Raw genomic sequence first — 21516 nt, forward strand, 5'->3', positions numbered from 1 at the left:
TATATATATATAAATTTGAAAAATATAAGTATGAACTGTGTTCTTCAGAAAGAATTAAATAATAAAGGTTTTTTTAAGAATAACATCAGCCAAATAATATTCAATAATTCATTTTGGATAATAGGAAAAAATTAGTAATAGAAGCTCTGAAAACTACAGTAACAAAAGACTTCCCTTTAAACTAAATTAGCAAAGAACAAAAAAAAAAAAAAAAAAATATATATGAGACACTTTATTAAACTAAACTACAATCAAACCAAATAGTGCATTTAAGTGAGCATGTGTGTGTTTGTGAAGTCAATATATACGCCTTTCAAAAGTTAAGTTTTTTTTTTTTTTGACAAATTAAAGTTCTAAAATCATTTTATTTCAAAATTTAAATTTTACCGAAGCCAAATAAGTATTACAAATTAATATTTTCAAAAAAAGTTAACTTAACTGCATCAAATCTCCCATAATAATTTTTTAATATTAATTTTCCAAAATGGGAGACACATTGGCTTTTGATAAAATCTATATAACAGATATACAAATTGTACAATATATAACAGTTTTACAATGATTAATGTACTAGTTGGTCATTGATAAACATTTAAATTAGAGAATAAAAATTAACAATAAATGAAACATATTTTTCTCAAGAAAATTAGTTGCCTTAGCTTAACCAATATTATCCTTGAGAAAATTAATATAATATATTCATTTCAATTTTATAAATAAAAAAATAAAAATAATATTTATTTATGAGAAGAAAAATATCTCTCAGCTAAAATAGTAACTAGTTATATATTAATGAGTATATTTCGCTTAATAATTTTTACTTTTTACTAACTCGTTCTTCAACTTAGATAGTAGAAAAATTATGAAATGATGTTCATTTACAGAAATAAAAAATAAAAATTTTGATTCAAAACTTATACTACAGAAATATTACAACTACCAATCCGTTAAAAACTTGGAGGAATATACAAAGTCCAAATACTAACCATGGTTCATAAAATATTCCAAGTCAAAAATCTACTGTATATACAAAAACCATATAATAAAAATATATAGTTAATAACACAGGTCAACAAACAAAATTTTTCTTGTAGTACTATACTTTAATTGTTAAAATTTTGATTCTATAAAGTGAATGATAACAAAATTTTCATTTTTTATTTATAAAGTTTACTTTTGTACAATATTTTTGATTTTAAGCAAAATTAGTTCACTTTTTTACTAATTAGCACACAAAATTCCAAAAAATAAGTGCCTGGCCGAATAGCCTTAAGATTTTTTTTTTTATTTGATAAAATTTGTAACATTAATAATCCATAACAAGCTCTGTACAACAATCATTTTCTAAGTTAAATTTCTTAAAACATTGATAGTTTTCCCAAAAAATAAAAAAAATGATGTAATTCTATCTTATTTTCTTAAATATCCTTAGGAATACTCATTATGCAAGAACAATAGTTTAGAACGAATTGAAAGAAAATTCAATTTAACAATGAGATATATATTTCAGGTAATAAGAGAATATTCTCTGAAAAATGATGCATAACCAAAAATATTGATAATAGGAATTTGAGAAAAATAAACAAATTAATAAAATAAAACTAAATGTAAGCTGAGAGAACAGACATCGTGTTCTGAGAACAGAATACGATGTCACATAAAAATAATAATAAAGAGTTAATTATCACTCCTTTTTAAAAGTTTCACAACAATTTTTTTTTTAGTTTAAAGACAGTTTTTTAAGTTTCGCAGACAATTATTCCTTTGTGTATGGATCTGGTTCACATTTTATAGTTATTATATGTTTATCAGATTTTAATAAAAAATAATTAATTACAACTTGAACAATTCTTTCCCCTCGAAATTCCAATTGCCAAACTTAGTTATTCACCATTTTTTAAAGAACATTCTTATAACCTGAAATGAAAAGTAATTAAATTTACATAAAATTAGGTCTAAATGATTGTTCATTGCAGAACAAATTTTTTGACAATCCAAGCAGATTTTATCGAATTTATAAAAGAAAATATCTATTATTCTGTCAGGTGCTTATAAGCATTTTTGCATGTACCCTACTTTCCTTTTCCTTATTAATGGAGGATGCGAAAAAAAAAAAAAAAAAATCTGTCAGGTGCTTAGTTTAGAAGCTATTTTGTAATTATTGAAAAAGAATTCTGAAATATCATTCTAGTTTTAAAAAAGTAAACTTTATCAGGTGAAACCATTTTTTCTTTTATTAATTCTTTATTTTTATTTTTATAATTAAAATTTAACAAATAGTATTCTAAACAAAAATTTTTGTTGACCAGTATAATCAGCAGGATTAAACAAAAAAAATTATTAAACATGAAAAAAAAGCAGTGCTTTGAAGTGCTGTTTTAGTGCAAGAAACAAATAAAATTGGAGATGATAAAAGTATTCACAATATATTATTAAAAATTAAGTAATAAGTCAGTGGTAAAAAAATATTCACCTAATCTTTGAATAAAAATTGTATTTATTACTTTTTTAGCAACCATATTTTTAGTATAAATTGATTATTATTTTTTTTCTGATAAAATAATGAATGTCTATTCTATTCATTTGAAATAATTAATTTTTAATAAACAAATTAGTGAATTTTAAGTTTTGCAAAAAGTTGGTTAACTAAGAATTTAAAATATGACTTTATTCCCCATGAAATTTTCAAGGAAGTTTAAAAAAAATAAATAAATTGTATAGGTTAAAATTGCTACTTTATAATTTAGTAAATAATATGAAAATTTTCAGCAAAATAACTAACTATATAAAAAGAGAATTTTTAAAAATATAAAAAACAAAAGTATTCATAATATAAATAAAAATTTATTAATTTTTTTTAATACAGGTTTTTATTTAAAAATTACTAATATATCCCACAATATTTGATAATTTCAGTTTATATAATACAAAAATGCAGAAAAGTATATACAAATATATATATAAAACCGGATGACTCCACTATAAATAAAATATCAAACATAAAAAAAAAATGGAAAAAATATGTACAAACAACTTATAGTAATTTTTCTGCATTACTTGAGGCTAAAAAAAAAAAAAATCCAAAAACTAAAATAAAACATGCAAAATTAATAAATGGAAAATGCATCTAATGCCCTAAGGGGTATTTCTTGTGGTGATGAAACCCAAAGTCCTTGAATTTACCTCTCTCTTCTCAGAACTTAGATTTCGTCTTTCGTCTGGTTTGCTTTTTAAACGTTCAATATCTCTGCTCAATTTATTATTTTGTGCTAACAATGCTTGCATCCCTTTTAGCATCGTTGTTTTCTCTTTTTTAAGCTCTTCAAGTTCAGCTTTGGTCGTTTCTAATTCTATTTCCCAATCACTCTTTCTCGAATCAGTTTCCTTTTTGGAAGTCCGGAAGACAATGTTGCAATATCTGCCTTCTCCATCTGGTTTTGACTGCTGTATCTAAAATTAATAAAATTTGATGTTAATAATATACCCTACTAAATATTGTTATAACAGTAAAAAAACAGACCTTTTTATTTATTTATTTTTTTAAATTTTCCTTCCTCTTCTTTCTTCACTTCAACTTCTAGAGCCATTTAACATAAAGGAGCGTTTAGCTATGAATATTACCTAGCTTGTGGAATATTATTTCTCAATATTGATTGATTAATTATTTTCTTATTTATATATTTTTATTTCTACTAAATAAATATTCATATTAAAAAACAGGATGAACCATTATTTTCTGCTTGAATATTGAATTCAGTCCTTAAGTATTTATTTGTTCTCTATAATTCCACTCGACTTTAAAATGTTTCAAATGTTTGTCTTTGGACAACTCTTTTCAATTCTGTAAATTTCCAGTTAAAAACAATTTTGTTTTTTAACTGATATATATATAAATGAGGAATATGGATGTTTGAATTTGTTAAATTCAGAATTTTAAAAATATATTTTCCATTTCAATTTATGGTGAAGGCTATAACATGATGCAACAACCGATAGAAACAAAGCATCTTGTTATCGCTGAAATACTTTTTCAATAAATAGTTCGAAACATGCCATGTTAATAAAAAGCGATCAAAGCCTAAGTAAATTTTTCTTCCAATGAGTTTTCATAAAATAGAAGTTATCATTAATCCTTAATATAAACCACAATTCAACACTGAAAGTTCAATTTATATAATATAAATATTTATTAATTTGTACTTTCCATACATATATATATATTTTTAAATACATAAAATCAAGTGTGACAAAGATAGGTAGTGTAAATTGATGAAATAAAATTATATGGAACATACACAGAGAACTGCATAAATTTGTGATATTTACAAAAAAAAAAATTGTTAAAGGAGAGAACTCTGAAGACAGAAGAGAATTTCAAAGTGTTAGTTTATTTTATATATTTAAAAAAACGAGAATAATAAAAAATTTGGATGTTAGGTAAATCTATAGAAAGTACAAATCATTAAATATTTATTTAATGTTTATAGTTTATATTTTCATTAAGAAACTATGTTTTTTGTACAATAATAAATTTTATACTATCAATAAGAATAAGGGGGCGTGGTAACGCGCCTGTCTGCCAACCCAAAGGTTGTAAGTTTGAGTCCCTGGCCCTAGCTGGGATTTTTTTCAAGGAAATAATTATACTCACTCACAACCTACCTCTGGGCATTTGTGAGGGCCGTTAGCTAATGGGTGGCACTCACAAAATTAGGCGTGGGAGTGATGAACCCACCCTATGAAAAACCACATCATGAAACGCGCAATGTATTTTCTAAGTACATCGCGCAAGGCCTTGGACCTCCACAGTTTGCCGCGTCAATAATAACTTATCAATAAGAAATTATATTTTTCTTTTAAAAAATAGATAAAATAACATAAACAAAAATTTTTAATATAATAAATATTATTCTTTCTAAGTTGTGTATACGCAAAGATTTGGTTACCTTTTCTTTCTAACCTTAAACATTCAATTTTGATTAAAAATATGTAATATTTTTTTGTCATGGGGAAAAAATGTAAAAGCAATAAATACAAAAGGTGAAAATACCTAAATGAAATTTAAACTTTTATACAAATCAATATAAATGAGTGGCATAGCTAAAATTGACTGTAATAAATTGGATGAATTAATTATTAGTTGATAGAAAATCAGAAAAATAATTAGGAGCATCCATTTTTTTTTCTTTTTTAAATATTTATACTTTCATAGTTTCACAAATAAATCTGTATATCTATTCATATGGGCGATATAATTAATTTAGTCTATGGCAAACTACACTTCTTTACTGATATACAAAATGAAGCAAAAAATAAATAAAAACACTATTTAAATAAATAAAATAAATACTGTAATTAAGTACATGAAATTATTGAATGAAAATAAATTATTATTAAAATTAATTAAATGGAACTTTAAAAATTGAGCAAGTGAATTATTGGAAATAGACATATAATAAATATTAGGATTATTTAGCAATTTTCTTATATGTATATACACACATATGAAAATTTCTAAATAACCAAATAACCCTGTTAATTGATATGTCTATTGTCATTTATATAATATATAAGTGTGTATATATATATATATATATAAATAAGTAAAACAAATAAATTTCAAATTTATTTTTCTAATTTTGTCATAATTAGTTTCATCTGACTTTAGCTATTAAATGTAAAAGATTCTGGTTCTATATAATTAATAGAGAATTGTTAATACAATAGTTAATAGATTAATTAACAATAATTAGTATTCATAATTAATAGTTAATAGAAAATAAAAACAAACAATAAAATGTGGACAATTTTTCCTTTCAATATAGATCTAAAACAACTTAGTGATAATGATTAATTATGCATTACTTATTTGAAAAAAAAAAATGGAAATATTGAATAAAATATGCTTAAAAAAATAGTACTCTAATATATTTAACAAGTGTTAAATATATTAGTTTACTATTATTATTTGAAGTCAAAGAAAAAAATAATTGTATCTATATTACAATACTTTGTTATTTTTCAAATTATCATTATAAAAAAATGGAAATTCAATGAAGGTAATTTATTATTAAATATTAAAGTAATTGAACACTATCATGGATTAACAATAAATAAACTATGTTTATATGATACACTAAAATTCTCTGTCCCAAAATAAAAATATATATATGCATAAAATAAATAAAACAATTAAAGACTAATGTTAGAAAAACATATATATTACTTACAGACATCTTGTATAAAATGCAATTAAAAGAGTTCAAATGCAGTTTAGTTTCAACCAGAGATGAATGTTTGCCTAGCTTGAATAGTGTGACGAAAAAAACCTTTTGTCATGCTAACGTACAGCTGTTAGAAGTTACATGACCAGAATAAAGAAGACAAATAAATAAGATAAGCTTAGAAACAATTTTCTAAAAAGGTAAACAATAGCCTATCTCACGGGACAAAGAGACTCAGCAGATAGAGAATGTGATGCCGCCTCCTACAGCTTCCAGACCATTCACTAAGCTATAGTTAGCCCTGGAACCTGCCTTTGGCACTAAACTCCAGGGCTATTTTGGAGTTTAAACACAGAGAGGTAGGACTGCTTTAAAGTCAAATATGAAGAGGTGATAATACTTTTGAAACGATAATCACTTCAAGAGTTTATGCTTGGAAATAATTTTGCTTTCTTATATTCATAATTAATTTTAAAGTACAATCAGTTATAAATACGAAATTTTCAATAATTTTATTTTAAAGTTTAATATAACCATTATTTTTTATATATTTTATTTAAAAAAAAACAAAAAACAAATATAAATATTTTTAATCTTTCATCATGTTTCTACTTATTATTAAAGAGATATACAAAATTAATTTCAAACTTTTTATTATTTTTTAAAATATTTTTGTATTTGTGAATAAAATGTATTTACCCAAATAATAAATTTTTACTAATAATTTAATATAAAATTAAAACATTAAATTAAAAAAGTTAATTTTAAATTAAATATAAAAATACATTTTGTTTTTATGAAATTAAAAAAATAAATAAATAAATAGAATTAAAACTGACTTCTTTCAGTAGGCTCTCTAAAAAGAAGTTTATAAACAAATTCTGTTTTGAAAATAAACAATAACAAAAAAAAAATATTATATTTGCTCAAATTTAACAGGGCATATTTATAAGAATTATCTTCACAAGATTGAAAGCCATTAGGATCAATAACGGCTACCTTGATGATACAGTAATTGATATAACACTGAAATTGAATTGTTCATTTATCACAATACTAATACTTAATAATATCAGAGTAAAATATAAATATTCAAGTAATAACTCAACTTCAAGATAGACTTAGCAAACCACAAGTGGACAAACCTCATCGAAGGTCAATTAAAACATTTTTTTCTTTAAAACTAGTTTCTGTTGCATATAAATACAACGAGAGCCTATATTATTACGTTCTTGATTGAAAAGGTAAATAGCATTTCAAAATTTATGTTTTTTAGATTATACTTTAGTATATTAAAATTTCTGCGATAAGGCATATGGAAGTGACTTGATAAACTAGTGCAACCACTTCAATTCCTGAATTCGTCATTGATCAAAACTCACTAATAACTAATTGATAAAACCTTTTAAATGTTTTTATTAACCTAATAATTCATTTTATAGATAAATATCATTTATTTAATCAGTTGGAAGTGAAGTGGATATATTCGGTTTTTTATTTGTAAATTTGAATATTTAAACATAGAGGTGATTTTTGTTAGAAGGCCAGAACAATGGAGTCTAAATTGGGAATACGCCGATCACCTTGCGCTGGCAACTGACAATAAGTATATATACATAACGATTGTGAAAACTTATTTAGTTAATTTACATCTAAAAAGTAAATTAAGTTTTTAAAGGTTTAAAACTCATTAGTAATTATTTTTAAACATAAGAAGGACAGTCAATGACCATTAAAAAAGAAAAAATACATTAGTTTCTTTCATTTTATTGGGAGTGCCATGCACAGAATTAAAAAATCCAGTGCAGTCTTTTCCCAGAAGCCAACGAAGCAAAATGTATGTTAAACCACAAGAGAAAATTATTTAATGTCCAATCTTTTCATGAATATTATATAAATTATCACAAAAGCTTTTAAAATGTAATTGTAATAATAATAAAAATATTACCAGAAAGTGATATTTTTTTTAAAGTAAGCATAATCAAATAAGTGAAATAATAATAATTGAACAAACAATATTTAATTGGATTTCTAGAATACATTACAAACGCTTCCTCTTATAGTCAAGACATTCCGAACGTTTCTGAAGATAATTTTAAATATATATAATTTTCAGTTTAATTATGTATTAATATTAAATAAATAAAATTTTGTAGTCAGATACGTTTATTATGTTATGTTTCCATACCAACCAAATAAAAAAAAGTAATCATGGTAACAAGTAACACTTAATAATTTCATTTAAATATAAACCTTACAATACATTTCATTAATGTATAATTCAAAATATATTATTTTATTTATTACAACCTAAACTAAGCGTTAACAGACAAACCTTCATGGAGAATTTTTTCTTGTTTTGGGATCCTTAATTTATATTTTTAGTATCAGGACATAATCCTGAAAACCCTGTACAGATTGAAAGCACTTAGGTTTTAGTTTTTAATAGAAAAAATAAGGTGCTTTGACCGAATTTATTTTGAAATACAAAATCGACATATACGTAGTGAATCATTAGTGCTTTGAATAATAAACAAAAATGTGTATGATATGATTTACTTTTTTAAACATTAATTATTATTTAATATTAAAAATAACTATTTAAATTCATTTGGATATAAGGAACCTAATGGGCATGGATTCAACGTTGTACATTAGTACTGAAATAAAAAAAAAAAAAAGGACTAATCAGAGGAATAAATATAATTTTATAAAACAGAACAGCGTTAAAGATAATTAAAAAAACAAAACTGATTTGTTAGAATACCGAATCTTTTATAGTTATTCATCACAATAAGAGACAACTCACACACTAAACTGTGTAACAGATTCTTAGTCACAGATTACTATATAAGTAACCATGAAGGTGAAAACTTGAAAACACAACATGCATACAATTTGTAGAGATTAAGAAAAAATATCTCATAAAAAAGAAGCAAATATGACAAAACCAGAGAATGTTCAAATCCTTTATTTATTAATAATTAACTTGTGGTACTTATTTTGATATTTATGAAGATTTTTATCATTATATTATTTTATTTAATAAAGAACAATTAGCAATGATATATTTAAATTAATATAAAAGAGATGAGTACCTTTTTATCCTTTTCAAATTGCGATATCTTATAAGTCACATCCTTTATTTGGTTTTCAGCAGCAGATAGATTTGAGTTGGCAGAGCTGTTTAATTTATCCTGCAACCTCTTTTTCAGTTCGGACTCTGCTTTTCTCAACCGTTCTGCCTCGAGTTCAAGACTGGCTGATTTTTCACACAGCTTTTCCACTTCCAAACTTTTAAACCTCAATTCTTCTTTTAATTCCACAATCTATAAAAATAAAAAATCATGATTGTAATTATTTATACTATTTTTTTTCTGGATAAAGATTTCAAAATTATTTTTTGTATTAAGCTCAGGATCCTGAGATCAAACAATGCTTGGAAATTATATTACTTAATTCATTAATATACGATAAAAAATAAAATAAAATACAAAAATACAATAGTTGTATTCTGCACAGTCCAAACAAATAGTACAAGAGAATGAAGGCTGGAATGAGAGTCACAACAGGAATTTTCAGAATTCTGTGGCACAGAACTATTTAAAATTCTGTAACACACCTGTAGAATATGCTTTTTTTCCCCCCTCATCCTACAGGTTACCTATTCCAACCAGAGTAGGAAAGACAAGATTCATTCTTTGGGTCCGGCCACGAAATAGATCTTCAACCTGTCTAAACCATATTCAAACAGTTGCCGAGATAACCACTGCCTTTGTGGTTGATTTAGTAATGTCAATGGGGCTAGTGCCATGGTATATTTCATTTCATTCGACTCATACTTCAACAACTCAAAACTACCCAGGCCTACTATTTGATGGGTAAAAAATCTACCAATAAGAAAAAAAATTCAAATAATCTGTACAGATGGCTGACACATTAAAAAGCTGGAAATGTGATGACATACTGTAAACTGATACTTTGGAATGTTTTTTACACTTTCAGCACCATTCTGCAAAGCTGACAGTTATAATGTGTTTTCAATTGTTTTATTTGGATAGAAATAAGGTTATTATTTTTAAATTTACTGAGGTTTGACTCCTTGGTTAATATTTATAATAATACTCTACTTTTTTCTTGTCCTAAAGTATTTACTTCAAAACAAGATGTTTTTCTAGGTGTTAATACTAACGAGGATGTGTTTGTTTCAATGTTGGACTATAATCGATTCTTTGCTCTGATGACTACTGTAAATTTGACCGAAGTTTAACACAATACATAGAGAAAATCTATTTTTAATTGTAAAGGATTTTATCAGTTTTAAAAAACTAAAGAAAAAGGAATGAAGAAAGATCATATGCAAACCAGAGTCACTAACCACATTCATTTGTGGAACTAAAGGAGGATTAAAATACTAAACAGGACTGACTTCTGTTATATGAGATCTATATTTAAGATCATATTTTAAATATTAGCTACAGAATCAGGAACTGATATTGTTTATATTTGACTAAACCTACTAATGATATAAATCTTGAGACAATTATGTTTCATCAGTTTCTATTTACCCTTAGGGTAAGCTAGTTCTGGTTTATCTAGGATAAGACGGCTGAGAATGGTGGAAAAAATCCAACAAAAACTTTTTACAAACTATTTTAAATTGTTTTACACTGATGCTGAGGTAGGTTTATTATTATTATTATATTACAAGCCTGCATGATAGGAAAAATAACTTGGACCCACAACCTCCTTCCACAGCAACACTGAAGTCTAGCAGTATGAATAGTTCTCCTTAATCATTAGCTAAAGGAGATGACACTCTGTAAGGATGTAGCCAGACCCTCAGTGCTTGAGTACAATATACAAACTGGGTAAGTACAGTCTAATCTCAGTAATCCGAACTGACATTAAAAAACAAAGTTACTTTTTTGAGTAGAAGCAGGCAATAACATTTTTGTTTTCGAATGAATGTGCTCATGTGTAAAGGACACTTTTAACTTTCCGATCAATAGGCAAGTAATGATAATCACTGTAAAAATCGAAAGTGGGAATACACAGTTTTGATATCAGGTAATCTAATTTCTATGAAATTGTTCAATATGAAATGAAAAAAATAATTTTATTCTGGGACATATGTCCCCTAAGAATCAATACATGATTCATACATTAAGATTTTGGTCTGGAAAGCATTTACTAGTTTTCAAATACTAAAATGAAATTACAATGGGATATTGGCTTAACTACTTTTTATAATGTTGATCAATATATGTCTATTTATTTTATTACAATGACGCAGAGGTTTGGTTATACAGTAAGTGGAGGAATAGGTGTTGTTTAAAGGAAAGAATGGATGAGGACTGGCGAATGGAGATGGGAAGAGAATTCCAGAAGGAGGTTGCATGTATGACGAAGGATTTGCTAAAGAAGGCGGTTTTATAGGAGGGCATATAACAATCAATAGGTTGGGATCTGGTGTTCAATGAGTGGATGGATGAATGAAGAGTGAGGAGATCACGGATATAGGTAGGTTTTTTTAATTTAAGAACTTGGAATAGGAAAACACCAAGGAGGAATTGCCTTTGGGAGGTTGGATAGAGCCACTTCAACTCGGTATACCAGTGGGAGACTTGAGAGCGCCTTGGGAACTCAAAGATAAATCTTACAAAGCAATTCATGAGTCTCTTCAGTCTCAACTCTAGTCCTGCAGATAGCCCTCCATAGACCAAGGAACCGTAGTTGAAGTGGGGGAAGACGAGAGAGGATACTAGGAGCTGACGGGTGTTCTGAGGAATGGAATTACGGAATCTAAGGAATTGTTTGAGTACAGTTACGGATTTGTGTGTGATTTGGGAAATGTGATTACTCCAGGAAAGGTGTTGGTCGAAGGTGACTCCAAGGTTTATATAAACAATATATATTTTGTTAGAATTAGAAATACATAATATCTATTTTATAAATCATTTTATAGAGTAAAAATAATTTAATTAATAGTAGAAATATGTATAATACAAAGTTTGATGGTAAACTAATTTTTTTCATCATGTTTTAAATAAATCACTTATGAATGAAAAATCTTATAATTTAAATCATCACTTAGCATGTAAAAGAATAATAACCTATTCCTTTAAAAAATATTAATTTTTTAAAACTTCCAATGATCAAATTTCCAATAAAATGTGTAAAAACATAATATAAATAAAATAGTTATGTACATTCACATTGAAGTATTTTTTTACATCATGTTTCCTAATACTTTCTGTAATTCGAACATCCTCCCTACTGATTACACTGCACTATACATATTTGGCGAAGCTTTTGTAATTTTAATTAATTTATTCTAAGTCTATCGAATTTTCTCAAACGATAGAAGTAGTCTTAAACTTCTACTTGCCAGTATAGATTGTTGTATAAATACTGCAAGATATCCAAGAAAATGGTAATTAAAATTAGAATTACCTTTCCTTGAAGTTCTGTAACTTTTTCTTGGGAATGTGTTCCTCGGTTATCTGCTACATTTCCACCAATATTAAAAGCCATAGCATACATAGCAGAAGAGTCATCAAATACTGCTGGCTTAGGCATAAAAAAAGATTTTTCTTTTAATTCTAAGATTTCCTAAAAAAAAAAAAAAAATTGGATTACTTTATAAAAATAAATCCTTATAAAAGTAAGAGGATAAAAATCAGTAAGAATACACACTTGTTCCAGTTTAGATATAGTTTGCTTGTAAGCTTCTATTTCTTCAGCAGCCCTTGACTGAAGAATGCATAGATCTTCTTCATGTTTTTTGCTCATGAGCGACATAGCTTCACCTGCCTTTAATATTAAATCATCCTTTTCCAAGATATCGCTCCTTGCCTTTTCAAATTCTTTCTAAAATGGAAGAAAAAAAAAATTAATTCATGAAATTAAAATGGATTTTATGATATAATAAAACCTCTCTATGATATGCAAAAGAATATATAGCTGCCTTGCTTTGGTAGTGACATGACTTCAAAATTGTTTTTCTTTTTTTATTTTGTATTGTACACATGTTAATAGTGACAAGTAATTTAACTTTGGGAAAACCCGCAGGGAGCCATCGGTAGAGAAAATAACATCAGTCAATAGAACTATCATTGGAATGCATTCAATACAAAATAAAATTTTAAAAAAATTATTTATGTGTTTATTGTTAAATGTGGATTAATATGAGAAGATGGTTGGGGGTGAAGAGGGGAGGGGTATAGTCGGGTGATTTGTGAAAAACACTAATTAGTGGTACTAATTTTATCATTACTACGTTTAAGGCCTCAGTGTTGACTCAGAACAAAGAATTATCTCTGTCACAGCCGGATTCAAATCCAGGTTTTTAGATTTAGTAGCACAGTGCCTTACTAGGCCCACTCCCTTTTAGTTAATAACAAACTGGAAATGAGTGTTAAAAAAGAAGAAGCAATTTTCTAAAAAAAAAAATCATCTTAAAAAAACCGTGAATGAAATAATCGTGTTAGACTTATGCAATATTGGAAAATAAAAAGTAAACAAAATTTAATATGCTGTATCTTTGCTAATAATGGTTTGATTTCAATGATTTTCTTTTAACTGACTTTTTGTTTTGATTTTTCCCTAGATTTATATACTTATTTTTTAAATTGATGTGCTTCTTTGTATAAATTGATCTACTGCAATGATTATTATGTCTTTGTGTTTGACTCCACATTGCTGTCTGATGATGAATTTGTTAAACGTATTGAATGTAGATAGTGGATCACTGGAAAGGGGAGGTCTGAGAGTGAGATAGGGAGAATAAAATTGTCAAGTTAATGAAATAAAATGGCTAAATTTAAGGAAATTGTTAAGTTGATAAAGAAAGAAAAAAAATAAAATAAAATATTTGTATTTAGTATTTAGATTTGTAGATGAGTATTGATTGTGAAGAAAAAAGGGGTGAAAAAATTATCGTTATAACATGTGAATATTGTCCAATCATAGATTGATGGGTATGCTGTGTATTGTAGCTACCTGTAATTGGGCAGTATGGCTAAATAGAGCATTTCTCTCTTCTCTCAATGTAATCACTATTTAAATAACATCTATGGTCGCAAAATTTGCTATATAATGGTTAATAATAGTACTATTTAGGAAATTTTTATTTATTTTCTTAGATGATTTGATAGTCTATCATGGTGCCATATTTATATGTTGATGTAGTATATCAAAAATGTATACTTTTTAAGTTACCTGCAAAAAATGTGTACCCTTCATAAATATCTTTCTACTCAGCTGATTTAAGAGATTTCCCCTCCCCCCTCTTTTTTGTTAACCTATTATCATGTTGTCACAAATATATATATATAAAAAAAATATACTTTTGGAGTTATGTACCAATAATTTTTAATTTTGTTCATAACTTTTATGACAGAGTTGATTGATAATTTCAATAGCTATAAACAAATCTTCCAAGAACAACATAGAACATTTTGAAAAAAAAAAAAAAAAAAAAAAAAAAGCGTGTATATCAGCCTAGTAGTTGAAAAATTTGTAATGGACAAACATAGGAACCATTCTGTTTTATATAAATATATTTTAGGGAGGAGTTGGATGGGGGAATGCTGTCAGAAAAAAAAACAACATATAGATATATAAAATGTATAATTAAAAATAAAAATTAATAATTAAAGTAAAAATTATTATTATTATTTTTTTTTTTTTTTTTTTTTATACTTTGCTCTGATGAAAGCCAAAACGTTGAAATACAATAAAAATTATATTTCACTTGTTAGAATGTATTTCTTCACTGATCCCATCCTCTTTCCCTGACCAACTCCCCCCAAAATTTATTTTCACACTATTATATGTAGTTGTTATGCTCTATAAGAACACAATTAAAACAAGATTCTAACAATTATAATATAACAAAGAAAATTAAACAAAATTTCTAAAAGGAAGTTGGTTAAAATAACTCACATAGTAATTATTTATTTACCTTTATTATTTAGACCCACTTTGCAGGGTTTCATCAGGGCTAAAAAAAAAAAATACTAACAACTAAAATAATGTAAAAAAGTATGAGAATAAGATAACATAAAATAAAAGTAAACTAAGATATGGCTAAAAATCATGTAAAAGAAAGAAGAAAGGTAAAGAAAATTAATAAAGTAGATTAAGTAACAAAGTCAATTTACTTTGATCATTTTTATATTAATTTTCACATTCTTCTACATCATTTTTGGTTTACTTTTATTTTATGTTATTTTATTCTGTTACTTTGTTATATTATTTTAGTTGTATGTATCTAATTTAGCCCTGATGAAGCCCAACAAAGTGAGGCGAAACTTTAGCTCATAATAAATAGTTATTTACTATTTAAGTTATTTTAACCACAGCTAGATCTTCCATCTTCCTTTTATTAATCACACAAGATGAATCAACAATCTTCCAATAAATAAAATGTTTAATGAAACAATGAATATTCAACTTATAAATGAAAAATATACTTACCATAAGTTTCTGGTAGTTGATCCGCAATTCCACAGCATCCCTTTCATCTTCCAGAGCTTCTTTCTGTTCCTCCAGAACGTAGAGTTGCATTTTCAACTCAAAATTCTCCTGCTTGAGGTCTGCCAGTTCTGCCTCAAACTCCCTCATAGTTTTACCACGCGAGCAAGAGGGCAAAGCTCCTCCACTGTCTGTAAGAAAAAAGTAATACATTAGAAACTAAATTGAAAAATACCATAAATAAAAAATGCATGTAGATTATAAAAAGAAAAATAAATAAAGAGATGACAAAGAGAAAAATATTTTAAAATTTAGAAAGAAATCTTGGTAACGAAAGGGGTTAAAATACCCCATAACCCTACTCTCCTTCAAAGCAAAAGGGAAGCCAAAAAGGCCACGCCCACTGTTTACAGTTGAGGTTAATATGAATGTCCTCCATTATAACCTAAACTAAAACAGAGTGATTGGATCGTAACCCTCTGCCACGACTCTGGAAGGAACCAAAGTTTATTCCCTCCATTATATTTCTCTTTCCAAGAATTTAACAGGACCAACAAAAAAAAACAACTCCGATTGCCATACCAAACAAGTTTTTCGGGTTTGCGATGTTTTCTTGTTCTCACGTCGACACATAGGTGTAGTAAAATAAAGGAAGCATTGCATTGATCGTGCCGACTAACATGTAATCTTTCTATGATCAACACTGATTCAATATATTTTGTCAGAACTAACCTTACAATAGAAAATATGTTGATTAAATCAATGGTAAGCATAGATGAAAAGATGATTTTTACACACAACTCGAAAATTCGAAGTAATAGTTGTTCTAGAACGAACTTGGAAGCAGGTTCGATTTACAGCCTGTTTTCTTCCATCTTTTTTAGAAACTTACAAATAGGTTATTGAAACCCACATAAATATTTAGCTGATATTGGTGCAATGGATTCAATATTGTTATAGTTTAAATGACAATAAGTATAGACGAAAACTGTTTGTAATCACATGTCTATAAAATCACAATAAATTGCATATTGTTTATAATTTCCATAATCCCCAATAGACATTTCCTGTCCTTCAGAGATCAGGAGAGGTATGTATATGATTCCGTTTTGCATTTACAAACTAAAAATTGAGTTCTGCTTTTTTTTTTTGTTATTTCTTTAATTGCCAAATTTGGAAAAGAAGTTCATTGGCGATTCATGCATTTATGTGCTTAGAAAATATGATCATCATACATAAAGGACTAGTCTAAGCAATTTAGTTTAAATAACAGTTAGCTTCCCTACCTTTGGTACTGAGGGAGCAAAATAATTTTGCTTAGTATGTCATGTGGAAGCATTTTGTGTTCAAAATTCTAGATAGTGAAAGAGACTTTATATTAATAGAATTATTCGAACCAATAATTTTTTTTCGGATATTTCCAAAACAACACAAATCTCTAACATAAAATTAATCTTCTAAATTTTCTACATGATAAATTTAATCTTCTAATTTCGGGATGAGATAGTTCTAAAGCCCTTATTTGAATAATTTAGGTGACTTATAAATTGAATGGATTTCAACTTCCTTTATTTTCCTAGATTTATATACAATACACCAATTAATAGATAAAATATTTAAAATAAAGTATAATCGATTGTTTTTTAATAATGATCATCGATTATTTGTGTTGGTAACACTGCGAGAAGTCTAGTAGAAACAGTGTTGCCAATTCGAATAACAATATCAGATTTGTAGGGTAGCCTATAAGTTCGAGTAAAATAGCTTCATATTATATGAGAAGTGCTAGTGCAGTATAACCGTTCGAACGAGATTTTGAAGTTCTCTTGAAGTTCGCATATCAAAATCAATTGGGGTCCGGATTTATATATTGCTGTCCCATATAGTGCATTATATTTATATATAGTGCAACATCTCAAAAAATGGTTAGTTTGAGATACGCATGTAATCTTAGTAATAAAACAATAAAAACATATAAGTAAAAACAAATTCCAGATATTAGTATTTGAACCGTATAGATTGCATTATTGCTAAGATTACACGCATATCTCAAAATAACTATTTTTTGAAACGTTGCACTGTTGAACTGTGACAACGATATCTACATGTTTTTTTTTTTTTTGGAATCCGGAGTGAAATTTACTTTTTTAGAACCAGGGTGTTTTAAATTTTGGGGGTCCGGCCGGATTTATTTTTGGGTCGCTGGGAGGTTTTCATTTTGGAGTCAGGGTTGGATAGAATTTTAGAGCCATGGTATTTTTGTGGCTATGGATATATATAGTGTTAAACTTGCTCAATACTTTGAATAAAACCAATTTTTTATTTTGATTCACTAATCTCAAAAAGAAAATATAACAGAATATAATACAAGTCACAACACTCGAATATTATTCATCTTTTAATTTAATTGATGTATAAAAAAGAACAAAGAAAGAACTTCCTGTAGCCAACATAGACAAAATAACGGGCAAAGATCGTTCATGTAATTAGTACTGAAACTCAAGACATTTTGTTGACAATTTTGCTTGAAAAATGATTTCAATCCTATAAAATCCTTATCTTATTCAATCCTCCTGAAATTATCTAAGGATAATAATTATTCTTTATTACGAATAAGTGGAAGTTCCTTGTCCTTAAAGTCAGTGAACCCAGACTGTATGACTTCCTGATTTCCTAAAATATGCACCGTTACCACTTGTTTAGAAGCAGCTCAAGATAAATCGTAAACGCATAGCTAACAAAAGAAAGTAGAGAGCAGCCATCTTGAGAAATAGTGTAAGCAATTGGGAGTAAACATGGACTTGCAACGCCGCTAAAAAGGAACATAAGATAATTGCCAGCGTTAGCTATTTATACGTTGCCTAAGTGCAAGCTAAAGGAGCCTCGCCTCGGGATGGTTCAACGGACCTCAGGCAAACTGATCTAGATTATCATGTGCACAAGACACACCAAATATTTAGGGTTTGCCAAATGTCGAGCATTGCAGATACCTAGTAAGGTGAAACGGCTACTTGTCCAAACAAAACTTACACAAACAAAACTCGCAGTCGGTGTGTGGTACATCAGCTATCATATAGTACTCGTGGCTTCATAAATATCTTTATTCTAATTACTTAAATGTATAAATAAGTTTGTAAGAATAGGATGTCTTTTGTAACATGACATGTACACAATTGCATTCCCAAACCCTTTTGTAGGACATATCTTTCCTTTTAGTTTTAAAGTCTAAACTGGAATATTGTCACTTCGATTTTACAGGGTGTTTCAGGGTTAAGTGGCGGAACGAAAAATATGAACTAAGGACCTCAAAACTAGAAAAAAAATTTCCTCTGAAAACGCTTTGTTTAGGAGATATTCACACCTAAATATTTTCATTGTTATGAATTATTTACGTTATATGAACTAAATAAAACCTATTTATTTGTTCTAACTACTTTATTAATTAAATGTAAACATTAAGATTCATATTAAATGTTTTTCAAAGTGAAGGTAGCAAACGCTTTGTTTAGGAGATGAATTAGATAAAATACTAATATGGCCTTTTATCCCTAATTGTATAAAAACTATCGGCAACATAAGGATTAATACTATTTGGGATTAGCATTGGGAACTGTTGATAACATTTATCAGTTTGTAAGAGGCTTTGACAGAGTACTCATCAGTATACCTATTTATACTAATGGTGAATATGCCGATAAGGTCTTTGTGTACGGTGTTTGCAATGCCATTCCTGCCCGTCGTGAATAGGTAGCTCCACGTTTCAACGTCTTAGAGAAACTGGTACATTTGCTATAATATCATGTCCTGATGTTTTTTTTTTGCCCCTTTACGAAATGAAGAAAGGGGTGCGGTCATATTACAATATTTTGATGATAATCCATTTGGCACTGTACGAACAGCTAGAGTAGAATTGAATATTGCGCCAACTACAGTATGGAGAACTTTCATTGCAGATGGACTTCACCCATTTCATTATTAACGGGTACAAAATTTATTACCGCAAAATTTTCGGTAAAGAAGACATTTTCGGGATTGGTACTTAAATCATTTTGTGTAGATTTATTTAAAAAGTGAAAAAAATTAGTTCACCAACAAAATTTATATTATACAATTGTATTTCTATTAATAAAATTAGTTTTGAAGAATCAAATGGTTTATACAATTGATATTATCTATTTTTAATTCTAACAAAACATATTATAAACTCTTCTATAGGAATAAGATTACCTGATATCGAAACTGTGTAAAGATTTCCACTTTCGATTTGCTTCAGACCAATTTTGAAAGTTGAGCCTTAAGCCGGATCTACACCTTTGACACTTGCCGCAAATGCTTGGAAAACAATGAAAGTAACAAAGGCCGGTATCCACAAGCTTGTTCGTTCCAAAGAGTAAATTACCAAAGATTTACCCTATTTTCATTGCGAGAAGGAATGAAATAAAGATAAGCGAAATGAAAGGAGGTGTAAATATCAAAGATGGGGATAGATGATACAATTTCATCGACAGAATACTAAATTAATTATAATGTATTTACCAATGTATATTTGTGCAGCGTTAAATGAACATAAAAACCTAAATTTAATTGAAAAGATTTGAAACAAAGTATTTTCAAACAATCAATAGAATTTTAAAATACACTATCTTAAACTAGAGTTAACTATTCATTCCGAAGGGTAAGGAAAATTCTTTAATTATTTAAAACACAAAGAGCACAAATATTTATCTGTTAGCAGTTCTAAAACAATACGTTTGAGTGCAGCGTAAGCGCTCTTTGATTTGAGCCCAAAAAACCAACACTCAACAGGTCGGCCGCAAATTAGGGCTAAGTTGTACCAGCCAATCCAAATAACCCATCCAAACGCTTGTGTAGTCATGAATTTGCCATTGTTTTGAAAACGAGTTGAGGCACCTTTAGACGGTCCAACCCACTCACGCTGATATAAAGATTGGACAACACAGATATAGGAAATTACACCAAAACTACAACCCGTAGATATAAACACAAAAGAACTAAACATATATTAATGCAAACATAAATCAATTATATGTATTTCATGCTACTTAATGATATGTATTTTATTCTATCCAATGTTATTTATTTTTTTAAATTCTATAATCTTTGCCCCCCCCTTTCGGTTTGTTTTACAAAAATATACAATAGAGAAGTTGTATAGTGTAATTAGTAGCAGTAAAATTGTATTTTATAAGGGTATATCCCAAAACAATAAGTAAATATTACACATTTTATATTAATGAAAAAAATATATTAAAAAACCACTGGATATAAACCAGAAATTAGATTCATATATGTATATATTTTCTTTATAACCCTCTGGTTGCATTAAAAAAACAATTAGAGGAAATAGGATAGTAAAAAACAACAATATTATTTTTATTTTTATCAACAAATGCTCAATCAAGTTTTGATCTGTTCTCAAAAACCGATACTCAACGGCTCGTCCACAAATTCAGGCTAACTTATACCATGCAATCCAAACAACCCATCCAAATGCCTGCACACACACGAATTTGTCATAGTTTGGCAAACGTATAGCAGTACCTTAACATTTCCGCCAGAAAATACTCCCAAAAGAGATAGTACTGTCATTTGTCTTCGGTGTAGAGATTATTGCGCAACTTGAGTGCTGCTATTTGAAATAAAGGAAATAATAATCGACTTAAGACCACCTAGAAATCAGGATGACAGAGAACTGATGAGAATAGTAATGAAGTTCTACATATTTTTATCGAATAATATTGTTTTCAGTCGACTGTGAGGAATATGTTAATGTGCTTATCTAATACAAAAA

The 21516-nt window shown here is 27.6% G+C and overlaps 1 protein-coding gene across 13 annotated transcripts in view; it reads right to left on the reverse strand.

Moving 5' to 3' along the window:
• Positions 1-21516, reverse strand: part of cnn (centrosomin) — a 169023-nt gene that overhangs the window by 30318 nt on the left and 117189 nt on the right. For 10 of the 13 annotated variants that reach the window (XM_067049137.1, XM_014423337.3, XM_014423339.3 and 7 more), the window contains 5 exons: positions 15708-15895; positions 12924-13097; positions 12681-12839; positions 9323-9553; positions 3184-3450 (listed from right to left, as the gene is read on the reverse strand). In XM_067049137.1, coding sequence (XP_066905238.1) covers positions 3184-3450; positions 9323-9553; positions 12681-12839; positions 12924-13097; positions 15708-15854 — 978 coding nt within the window. In that variant the 5' untranslated portion in view covers positions 15855-15895. Of the gene's footprint in view, positions 1-3183; positions 3451-9322; positions 9554-12680; positions 12840-12923; positions 13098-15707; positions 15896-16436; positions 16454-16502; positions 16650-21516 lie in introns of those variants that run through there. The other 3 variants (XM_067049138.1, XM_067049139.1, XM_014423344.3) reach the window with 3 other exon arrangements.

This window comes from Halyomorpha halys, unplaced genomic scaffold (assembly GCF_000696795.3).
Source record: "Halyomorpha halys isolate HHAL.00 unplaced genomic scaffold, Hhal_1.1 Scaffold417.1, whole genome shotgun sequence".
NCBI classification, from domain to species: domain Eukaryota; kingdom Metazoa; phylum Arthropoda; class Insecta; order Hemiptera; family Pentatomidae; genus Halyomorpha; species Halyomorpha halys.